Source organism: Diabrotica virgifera, chromosome 2 (genome assembly GCF_917563875.1).
Source record: "Diabrotica virgifera virgifera chromosome 2, PGI_DIABVI_V3a".
In the NCBI taxonomy this organism is placed as follows: domain Eukaryota; kingdom Metazoa; phylum Arthropoda; class Insecta; order Coleoptera; family Chrysomelidae; genus Diabrotica; species Diabrotica virgifera.
In genome coordinates this window covers 205,006,531-205,019,187 of record NC_065444.1, presented here as the reverse complement: position 1 = coordinate 205,019,187, position 12,657 = coordinate 205,006,531, and the positions used below count along the sequence as shown (strand labels likewise).

General features: G+C 36.6%; 1 protein-coding gene across 1 annotated transcript; it reads left to right on the top strand.

Moving 5' to 3' along the window:
* The first annotated feature begins 583 nt into the window (after positions 1 to 583).
* Positions 584 to 7,150, top strand: LOC126880902 (uncharacterized). The gene is made up of 2 exons (XM_050644977.1): positions 584 to 1,417; positions 7,133 to 7,150. Exons 1-2 carry the CDS (start codon positions 584 to 586, stop codon positions 7,148 to 7,150), a joined length of 852 nt encoding a protein of 283 aa, XP_050500934.1.
* The last annotated feature ends 5,507 nt before the right edge of the window (positions 7,151 to 12,657 follow it).

The window sequence follows — 12,657 nt, the reverse complement described above, 5'->3', positions numbered from 1 at the left end:
AGGTAAAAGAAAAATTTATTATATTGTAACTCGATCGATGAGAAAATAAAAGAATACCAAACAAAATAAATATATTTGTGGTGAACATGTCATGAGAAGAACAGTGCTGCTAGAAAAACCTTAAATTTTATATTTGCTGCTAACACTACATTTAACGTAGCGAAACACCAAACTGTGAGTGAGACCAAAGTAAGCAAGACATTATTTTCAATTGGAAAACTAATATAGAGGCAAAAGCTATATTCACTGGATGTAACTAGCCGTGGAAATTTCATTTTACTGAATTTTCAAGGGGGTTACACTCCAGAATATAGAAAGCGAAGAAACGAGCGGGCCTTGTGCCCGTCGGGAGATAACTGTGCCTCCGCAGGGATGACACTGCAAGGGGTGGAATTTTAGAATTCACTTCGTGCAGACACGGCAACCTGGGCCAGTTATCTGAGAAATAGCAAGTGGAACCCTACCTATAGCAAATTAGGCAGTGACACATCCGCGTAGGTCCCTGGGACGGCACCCAGAACTTGGTTGGACAGCGGTCTAGCCAAGCGCAAAAAACAGATTCTTATAAATAGATAACTGTAAAATGTCGTCGGACAATCCTATGTCCACCGAGCATCCAGCTCACGATTTCATTGAATTATTCCCAGAGACAGAGTCAGTGTCTGATATGGGCACTACTCCAGTCCCTCCCCCTAGTCCACCCCAATCCTTGACAGATGATATCGTTATGGAAGAGATAAAAGCAGTCTTCTCTCATGATGAAGAAATAAAAGATTCAGAAGGCCCTCAGCCAGATGAATCAAGCATCAAAAATTGCAATAATAACCCCGGGTCCCTTCAGGAAAACCAAGTAGTTATGATTCAACAGATAGTTACCATTCCCCCTCAGGGAACAACAAACTCACTTGAGTTCACAAATGACCCACAACTAGAAGCTGACTACGACAGCCAACGATTCGAAGGCAAGAAGCCCACCAAAAGACCGTGTAATAGCCCAGACACAGAGAGAAATCAAAGTGACCTGGCAAACACGATACAACAACTGATGAAACAACTCGAACAGAGAGATAAAGAAAATAAGCGAGTACAACAAGAATTCAAGGAAATACTCGAAGAAAGAGACAGAGAAAATAAACGAGAACAACAAGAATTCAAAGATCTAATCGCCGAATTAAGATCAATAATTAGAACAAAAGACGACGAAGCAAGAAGGATGATGGATCAAATCATGAAATTGACCAAAACCGTCCAAGAAATGACAAACAAACGGACTGTCACAATAACAAAAATAGACGAAAGTCCAATGACCTGGGAACAGAGAGAAAATGAAAAACATGAAGAATCAGAAACAGAGACAACGGTATACAAAAACAAGTCATACCAAAAGTCAATCCTATCCAAAAGGAAAAAACGAGAGGTAATAGAAATAATAAAGCCTCCCAAAAAAGCAAAACAAAATGAAGACAACATAAGCTCAGCTGAAAAGCAGAGACGCATAGTTGAAAAGAGAAAAGAACAAGAAATGGACGACAACATAAGAGCAAGAGACATAAGGAAAGCTGAACAAGCAAAAGAAAATGAACCACAGACGGGAAAAAACACCCAAATGGACGAGGACGCCGATGAAGAAAAAGAAGGTTTCACGGAAGTAAACCGAAAAAAAGGAAACAAAAGAAAAAATAAAGAGAAAGCTGAAAAAGAAAATCCAGCCAAACAGGTAAAATCCAACTCAGAAAATGAGACAAAAACCAACAAAGACCAAAACAATGAAAAAACACCTGATAAAGCAAAACAAGAAGGAAAAGCGGCCACAGCCTCGACCAGCAAGACTGTGGAAACTACCCAAAACAAAAACAACAGAAAACCGCCACCAATAATACTGAAAACAATAGAGGCTGGCCAGGATATACTGAATACAAGTGCCAAACAAGGCATAATAACAGAAAATAAATTTGCAAAGTCAGGCAGAAGTATTATAATTCAAACTAGAAATAGAGAGGATTATCATGGCATGTTAAAAATACTAGAAAATAAAGGCAACCAAATTGAATACGTCGCATATCCCCTAGATGAGGATATAGATAAAACAAAAAGAACAGTCATACGCGGACTAACGAAATATACTAACGTAGACGAACTAGGAGATGAAATAGTCAACCTGAAAATAGAAATAGTAGACCTACATAGAATGATATCCAAAAAAGATGGCAGAGAATTGCCCCTTTATATGCTGACACATTATGAGAGCGACACAGAAAAAGTTAAAAATATAACAAACTTATGCCATATGAAAGTTGAAGTAGAAGAAGAAATAAAAAATAAAAAAGATGTGTTGCAGTGCTACAACTGCCAAAACTTCTTCCACGGCTCCAGAGCGTGCAGATGCTACTCCAGATGCGTGAAATGTGGTGAAAATCATGCCACTAGAAATTGCAATAAGGAAAGAGACACACCAGCCAAATGCGCAAACTGTGGTGAGGCTCACACAGCCAGCTACAGGGGCTGCAAAAAAGCGCCAAAAAAAAGGGTAAATACACAACTAGTACCCAGAAACATAAGCACACACAACATGCAAATAGCAACACCTAACATAAGTTATGCAGCAGCCACACAAGGCAAAAAAGACGCTCTGGCAGAGAATAATGAGATATTAACAGCAGTGCAACAACAAATGAAAATGTTCACAGGTATGTGTGAACAAATGACACAACTATTACATGCACTGGGGCTACCAAAAACCGTATAATGTCAGAACAGTTTCGGGATCTTCGAGTTGGGTCATGGAACTCTGGCGGTTTACGGCAGAAACTGAACATACTAGATGAGTTTATCAACAGACTCAATATAGATGTCATGGCACTGCAGGAAACAAAACTCACTGAAAAAGTGAAAACCAAATTTCCGGGCTATGACATCTATAGAAAAGACCATAGATCTCGCTCGGGTGGCACGGCCATCATGGTAAAAAAAGGAATAAAACATCAACATATCCCGACACCGGATGGTCTGGTCACCCTAGAAGCAACAATAGTTCGGATCTGTGCTACTGACGAAACGCTGAAAATAGCCTCAGTGTACGTCAGACCGCAGGACCCGATCTTCGAGGAAGATCTAAACCTAATACTGGATTCAGACGAGCCAACAGTCATCATAGGTGACCTAAACGCGAGATCGCCCAACTGGTTTGACAGAAGAACGAACCGAAATGGAAAACAACTTTGTGGCTATCTTGAGAAGAAAGAAAATACATATGCAATCGGACCAGTTGAACCAACACATTTCCAAGCAGAAATACCAACACACTTGGACATAGCAATTCTACATAATATTGGACAACAATATGAAATAACATCAGTAAACGAGGGCAATAGTAGTCACAATCCAATTATCCTGACCCTAGGTGCAATAGAACTTAATCACACACAACCTTACAAGAAAAAAAGGACAAACTGGCCTAACTTTAAAAGAGTCATCAGTGAGAACATCGGCGATATTCCGAACATCAATAATATAACGGATTTAGATGAAAGCGTGATTAAGTTAGAACAGACAATACAGAATGCTATTAAAGTCAGCACTAAAGAAGAAACAACAACAATTAAAAGAGGTAGGTTCAAAGATATATCAGAAGAACTAAAAGAATTAATCAGAGAAAAGAATAAAAGAAGGAGAAGAGCCTACAGAACAAGGGATCAGGAAGACAAAAGAATTGCAAATGAATTGGACAGAGAAGTCAAAAAACAACTGGAAGAACATAGAAATGAAAACTGGGACAAATATATCCAAGAACTAGATCCGAATAAATCCGGGTTCTGGAAAGTATCTAAAATATTAAGAAACGAAAGAAAACCAATACCAGCCCTACACGGAGCAAATGGAATAGTATACACAGAAAAAGAAAAGGCAGAAGTCATGAAAGATACCCTAGAACTAGGAAGCACAAAGAACTTTCATCAGGAAGAAGACCTAGACTTCACAATAGAAGTAGAAAACAACGCTAGAAGGTTAAGAAGAAGAAAGGGAAGAATAGCTCTAGAACACACGTCTCCTGAAGAAATTAAAGAACTACTAAAAATGGCAAACGCAAAAAAAGCGCCAGGGCCTGACAATATAACAAACAGGGCATTAAAAAACCTGCCAACAAAAATAATAGTTTACATCACGAACATTGTAAACAGTATACTAAGACTAAGATACTTCCCGGATAGATGGAAAGAGGCAAATGTTATTATGATAGGAAAACCGGGGAAAAATGGGAGCTTTCCACAAAATTACAGGCCAATAAGCTTACTACCAGCAATAAGCAAAATAGTGGAGAGAATAATTCTTAAAAGACTAAAACAAGAATCAGAAGCTCTAGGAATCATCCCAGAATCGCAGTTTGGTTTTAGATCAAGGCACTCATGTGAGCTACAAGTACTAAGACTAACGGAGTACATAACAAAAGGGTTCAATGAAAAGATGTACACAGCAGCAGCCTTCCTCGACGTAAGTAAGGCCTTTGACAAAGTATGGCACGAAGGTCTGCTGCATAAAATGAATGAGAATGGATACAGCGAAGCGATGACATGCCTCCTTGCGTCATACCTTACAAACCGAAGGTTTAGAGTTCGAATAGGGGCCACCCTGTCCGAAGTAGGAACATTGGAAGCGGGAGTGCCTCAAGGAGCGGTACTATCTCCTTATCTGTACACCATCTTTACGGCAGACACACCTACAGATCCACGAACCCTACTAAGCCTATATGCGGATGATACGGCAATAGTAGCAAGTAGTAGAGACCCTAACCTAGCCAGAAATCACCTACAAAGAGCCCTAAACCAACTGCAGGAATGGTGCATACAATGGAAAATAGCACTAAACCCCGAGAAAACACAGGCTGTAGTGTTCCAACACAGATATGGTAGACCAGAAAGAGAACTAAGAATGGAAAACACAAACATAGAATGGAGTAGACAAGCGAAATACCTAGGGGTTACGCTTGACAAAAGGCTCACGTACACAGAACACGTGAAACAAACGGTCCACAAAGCCAAAGCCTTAAGAAGTCAACTCTCCTCGCTGATAGGGAAGAGAAGCAAATTAAGATTCAAAACAAAAATTAGAATGGCTAATAGTATAATCATACCAACTCTCACATATGCATCTGCGGCATGGGGACAAACATGCAAAACTAACAGAAAGAAAATCCAGGTAATCCAGAATAACATAATAAGAGATGCCCTAAATGTACCCAAATACGTACCAGTCAGATACCTGTATAACAAAGACACGAAGCAGAAAAAGATCCTTAGAATGATGGATGAAAAAGCATATGAAATTTTTAATAACATAAGAGACCATCCAAACAGTAAACTGAGAGAGTTGACAGACTATGATGAAAACATACGTACTACACACAGAAGGCCTAAACATCAAATAACAGGATATAGGGAAGTCCCAGAATAATGACCTCAAGAAATTAAAGACAGTCGCACAGTCGTAGGAACATGTAAAATAGTTGTGAAAAAAAAAAATAATTAAAAAAAAAAAAAAAAACCGAGAAACTGCGTTGCTCTACGGAGTAGCGAAGTTGATCACTAAAAACAAGATACATGAAACCATCAGCTCAATAAATTTAGTACTGGTAAAATCAAGGTGTAAGTATGAAATGCAATAAAGACCCCTCTGGTCCTTTATACACAGCCACTTAGGCTGAAGGCCTTTCAGGCAGGTCAATGAGAGACCATAGCGCGTACCTGAGCATCGAGACCGTGTCCGGCAAGCACGAGCTTGATGGCCAGACCTTGCGGCTGCTCGGCTGACGAGGAGAGCAATACGCAAGTATTGTCAAATCGGCAGCTGAGTGACCGACACACACCAAAGTCCGAGCGGAGGGACACCAATCCAGGTTGGTGTCTCTCCGTTCGGAACACACATTTAGGGACTTCAGTCCAAAATCATGAAAAACATAAATAAACTCAGTAAAGTAATTAGGGAGAAAAGCTAAACAGCTACCCCTACAGATAGGTGGCCTAACCACAACCATGACAAGACGGAGGGTGTTACATTACCCAAATCACCCGAAGTAAAAGTTCAAAGCCTCCCCTTCGTACGTCACACGTTGGGGAGGGGTGGAGGAAAAAACCTGGGGGTCAGATAGGTACCGCTCCGGAATGATATTCTTCGGGAGCGAGACCGGTTTGATCTTCGGACATGTGGGTCCCGCTGACTAGCAGTGGTACACACATGTTCCTAGAGGTTGGGTTGAACGAGTGTGTGTGTGTGTGTGCACTACATTTAAAACAGCAAATAAGCAACAAATGAAAGATCTCTTGTAAAAAGTTGAGTTGGAAATCATTAACGTTAGTCCTAAAATTATTAAAGACAAAACGAAAATATTGGTAGTAAAAAGACTCAACATTATCCAACTGAGCAACGCAGGAATACCAGACATGACCAGAGTACCAAAATATATAGCAGATATACCAGAATGCCAGCTTAATCTATCTGGGATCTAAATATAACTAACAATGACAACTGTGAAGCAGAAATTTTGAGGTGTGTTGCTATAGTAAAAAATGCGATCAGTGGTCTACCTAGAGTTAGGAAAGAAATATCTATTTCTCAAAATATCAAGGTGTTGGATGGTAAATGAACTTGTACTCTCAATGTTTCGTAACTGACAGAAACTTGGACTATTCGCACATAAGACAGCAAAAAAAAAAACGCTAGCCTTAGAGATGTGGTGTTATCACCACAAATCACTGATTACATAAACAACATAAAAACGTATATTTATTTTACGTATGTTACTATTAAAATAATCATTTATTATTATGTATTAATACCTATAGATTCAAGTAAAATAATTTTAGTTAATAAAGTTATGGAAATATTGTATACAAGTCAAATTACATCAAATACCTTTTCTATAAATAAATAAACATTTGCATCTATTGATTCAATCTCCGAATTATTTAATTTTATATAAAAAAGCTACCTAGGTGAGTTGTGTTAAATCATCTTTTGGTTTCATTCAAGATTATTAGTTTCAACATTAGATATCATTGTAATTTATATCGGTAATATACATCGTTGCAAAGCTTATAATACAAATTTGATAAGTTTTTTAATATAGTTGTTTTTTTAGGTTCTTACTTATCCTTAGGATATATATTGATTACTTGGAATGGTATATTGTTTTAATAAAAGTATTACGAAATAAATGTTACAAATGGTGTAAAGAAGTGTTTCTCAACCTTTTTGAGTGATGTACCATAAAATACTTTTTATTTTTGTTTGTACCACTAACTGAAATATCTATCTAGCTAGGTAATCTAATTAACTATAATAGTGCAGATTTTGGCAAGCTGTTGCGTTTTGCGTACCACCGCAAATAATAATATGTACCACCAGTGGTCCATGTACCACAAATTAGAACCGCTGGTGTAAAGAACTTAGGTAAAATATTTTATGTATTAACAAGTATCTGATATAACAGATATAAGGAGTGAAGTAAAAATGTCTAAAAAATGAGATACTGCTATACAACAACCTTAAAAAATACGATGGACCGTGTTGTTTGAACATTAGTATTAAATATTTTCTATAAAATTTTCATCAAGGAAGACTGAAATCCGAAGTCACCTTGGGGGTTTATCTAATATCAAATGGAATAGATACACGAACAACTAAATCCGCAATCCAAAGACATTGAAAGAAACGCTCTGAGTATGACGCTATGCACCAGCTATATAGAGACATTAAAATAGCACATAACATAGTCCACAAAACTTTATCGCTTTTTCTGCTAAAACTGGGTACTTCTGGCGGCAAGACAGGCAAAAATCTGTCAGTGGTATTTTGTCAAATATGTCTTTCAGTGCCCTATCACACGGTCCAATTATTGACTCAACATCTAAATCAGAAAGTTCTGTCTTGGATTCTACTTCCATTGTAAATGAATTCCTTAATCCATGCTTTGTTGCTGTAGATGGGGGAAAATATTCCTTCAGAGTTCCATCTCCAGCCCTAGCAGATGTTCCTTGAAAGCCGCTGAAATCGCATCCGCCAATGAATTCACGTTATTCTCTTTTGTAGTTCTGTTAGCTTTGTCAAAGATTTGTAATTTCCTGCTTCCACGCCACGTGTTCACAAGTTAAGTTTGTTTTGTTGCAGCTTCCACCTTCTCTTGTACTTTAAATACATTGCTACCTTGTAATCTCATATTTAAATTAAAAGTAAAATTTAATAAAGAATTTTTGTCTTGGTAAAAGGTATATTAGTTTAAGAAGCCCCTATAGGGCTAAAAACATAGAAACAAAATGTTTTCGCTCTGTAACAAGAGCATCATCAGTGTTACAAGAACATGGTGAACCAACAAAAAAATGCAAAGGTCAAAGCCTTTCAGAAACAGACTAAAAGTCGTATATAGATGCAAACATGGAAAAATCCAAAGGATGGATATAATTCCTATGGCTGAGATCCTAGGTCAACATATGACTCCCACACGTGGTAAGTTGATTCCCACACGTGGTAAGTGGGTCAATAGGTTACCTATTGGTACAATAGGTTACCTATTGACCCACTTACCACGTGTGGGAGTCATATGTTGCCCTAGGGCCTTAGCCAAAATATGACTCCCACACGTGGTAAGTGGGTCAATAGGTAACCTATTGTACCAAGAGGTAACCTATTGACCCACTTACCACGTATGGTAGTCATATGTTGCCCTAGGGCCTTATCCATAGGAATTATATCCATCCATTGGATTTTTCCATGTTTGCATATATATGAGACTTTTATTCTGTTTTTGAAAGGGTTTGACATTTGTATTTTTTGGTTGGCCCACCATGTTCTTGTAACACTGATGATGCTCTTGTTACAGAGCGAAAACGTTTTGTTTCTATGTTTCTAGCCCTATAGGGGCTTTTTAAACTAATATACCTTTTACCAAGACAAACATTTTTTATTAAATTTTACTTGTAATTTAGGGTATACAGGAAATTCTTCCTTGCGGATATTTAAATTGTTCAAGAAGTTAAAAATATCACAAAGATAGCAGCGGTGTCAGCCAGAGCGCGGCCTTAAAATGCAAGATATGGAACGGCGAGGCGAGGCGACCCGATATTTGGCTTTCGTGGCCCGGTACCGGGTCGCAATTTTACAAATCATACCCGCTCTCAGCACAAGCTCCGCCTACTACGCATACGTCATTCAGAACTGTAAAGTATCCTTAACCGCTATCAACACATTTTACTAAATTTATCCAGAGAGGAAATCTCGGAGGAAATAATAAAATGCAGTTTTATGGTTTGATAAATTTTTTTAAACCTGCATTAAAACGTGCAATAAAACTGACAAATAAAAAATAATTTTAGTGGGTAGGCGTGAAATTTGCTTGTAATGCTCTTTAAATGTACTTACATTATTACCGAGGGTCGAAAGTACCTGAAAACTTCTATAATGTTTATTTTAATAAGTTACAAGGGTAGAAAAATATTGAGTGTACTTTTTAATTTTAAATATGTTATTCAAAAGAACATCTAATTACATTTTTGATATGTATTTACATGAAACGATGACCACCATCAAAATTACGACCATACTTAGGATTACTGCATAATAGTTTGTTAAAAGGTTCAAATGGCACCAAATGTGCTGAAGTGGGGTATATTTAGTAAGATGTGTTGATAGCTGGTAGGATTCTTAAGGCGGCTGCACAATTCACCGGGAACGGGAACGAGAACGGAAACTGAAAGCATCAGCAGATTCACAATTAAATGGTAAACAGCTGTTTTGTGTCACTGTCACTTGTGCTATTAATTATTTTTCTTCTCAAAATAAATTTTGTAGAACGATCTTTTTCTAATTTTATAAAAAGAACATGTCTGTTAACTCTAAAAATATGGATTTATTTGATGACGAGCTTTTATATTTTCGTTTTTTATAATCTTGGAACTAATTTACACAGTGTATGTGTGCAATCGCAAAGGTTTGTCAGCATAAAGATAAAAAGCATATCATTAAAATATTTCTATTATTATTGTATCTAATTACCATATAAGTACGTGTACTATGCTATAATCTACATCAATCATACGGATGAGGACATTTTTCCAATTAATAAATCAATCGTTCGTCATTTATTTTAATGGAAAATGTATAAAAATTGTCACTAAAACTTGATCACACACGATCACACACTTCTAATAACAAATTTTTATTGGGCATTTGACAGTATTTTTACTACTTCCTTCTGATTGGTTCCGGGAATACAACGGGAACGAGAAAGTTAAAACACGGTCAACTTTCCCGTTTCCGTTACCGGACAGCTTCTCGTTCTCGGTTATTGTGCATCTACAACATTAATTTACATAGAGGTTAACTTTTTTCCCGTTCCCGTTTCCGTTCTCGTTCCCGTTCCCGGGCAATTGTGCAGCCGCCTTTACAGTTCTGGATGGAGAATGCGTAGGAGGCGGAGCTTGTGTTGAGAGCGGGTATATTTTGTAAAATCACTACCGGGTCGGGACCCATCAATTGGGAAACGCTGTTGTAGACTATTATTTATAATGATACCTCAAATAAACATATAAACAGTTGTTGTTTGTATTGTAACTGTACATTATTTTCGGGGTCAAAAGACCTGTGTCTGGAAATATTTCTTGCTGACGTTTCTTATATAACTGTGGCAGCCATTATCATGAGCGATGCGGTAAAGTCTGCTTTCGGTAATATTTTGCAGATCAATCCGAGGAAGAAATTTTTTCAGACCAATGCCTAAAAGCCCCAATAGTAAAAAGTCTTCATAATTCCTGTTTACATTTTTGCAACGATGTCTCTTAGAGGTTACTTTTTTACATTATGTTTTTTTAAGTATTTTTAAAATTTGATTTCTAGGTACTTAAGTAATAGTTATGTGCAACTTGTCCTTAATTACAAGTTTTAATCGCAATATTAACAAAAATCATATACTTACAATAAACTTATATAGTATAAGTAGCCAATTTTCGAATGTTTGATAAAAATATTATGAAAAATTAAATTAAATATATAGGTAACTACTAATGTAAAAAATATTACAATGAACACAATTTGGGATTATTTTTATTAGTAAATATAATAAATATTTTAATAGGTTCATTATATATACAAAAAAAAATTTGTGGGTTTTGACTTCTCAACTTTTTATGGGAACTACACAAAATTAAAATTAATTTCTGGTATCATTGTATTTCAGGCCCATGGGGCCCATGTAATAATATCGGGTTGACCTAGTAAGAAAAAAGGTACCTTATTGATCTTAGATAAGTTAAAATATATCTTAGTATGAAAATCTCAGATGAAAAAATGGTGTTGGTGAAGATAAAGGTCGAGCTTTTACTTTAGGGCTGTAGTGCCAGTAACGTTCACAAGAAAGTAATATTAAAAAAACATTTAAATTGTTACGATAGTTGATACCAAATAATTCCATAAGTAATAATAATTAAAAGGATTAAAGAAGAGATATAATTATTAATACCTACAGAAAATGAAGTAAAAGATGTTTTGCTAAGTTTAATTTTAGAGCAATAAAATTAAGGTTCTTCTTCTTTTTCAAGTGCCCTATCCGTTGCGAACGTTGGCTATTATCATGGCAATTCTGATCTTGCTTGCAGCACTTCAAATTAAGTGGTTGCTTAACTTAAGCATAAATTAAGCAACCACGTAACTTCTTGCTTATTACTGCAAGTTAAATTAAGGTTGTTTTAAAAGAATGCAAGACTTTAGGAAACGAGGACAACTTGTTAGAAAAGTATACTTGCAGTAAAAACTTACCATATATGTATACTCAATATAACCTTAGAATTGACAAAATTTATACTGTATAATCTACAATAACTTTAACTTCCCTTTTTTAGTAAATCAAAACGGGAACTGGTGTATGTTTTTAAACACTGATAGTGTGTAAATAAATTTATTAAAATCAGCTAAGTACTTTCAGCATTTTTAATAGCATCATCAGAGCTATCGTCTTATAGTTGTAACTACCTCAAATGAAGAGAAAAATTTATTCAAAATTGTTCAATGCTGAAAGTACTTAGCTGATTTTAAAAAAATTATTTACACACTTACTTTTTTTTTACTTAGTCCTAAGCCTTTCTACCTTTAGGTGTAAGGCTGGTGGAGTTGAGTTTGGCATTGTAGTCTCCATGCTTTCCGATCTTGCGTTAGGTTTCTTGCACTTTCCAATATCAATCCCTTCTTCTCGACTTCTTTCCTGATTTCATCTACCCACATAACTCTTGGTCTTCCTCTTTTGTTTTCCCCCGCACTCTCGTTTAGAACACTCGTTTTGTTAGCCTCTCGTTCGACATTATACACACGTGCCCGAACCATCTAAGTTGTCCATCTACTATTTTTTCATTGATTGGTTCTAGTTTTAGGTTTTGTCTAATTGTTTCGTTTCATATTTTGTCTGTCCTCTTTCTGTTTGCTATTTTTCTAAGGAATCTCATTTCCATAGCATTGACTCTTGATTTTTGTCTCCCCGTCAATGTCCATGTCTCGCTGCCATACATGATTGCTGGTCTAACTACTGATTTAATGACGGCCGTTTTTACTTTCTCCGGTATCTCTTTTTTCCCCAAAAATGTTGTTTTCATAGCGTTAAATAAGCTTCCTGCTCGTCCCATT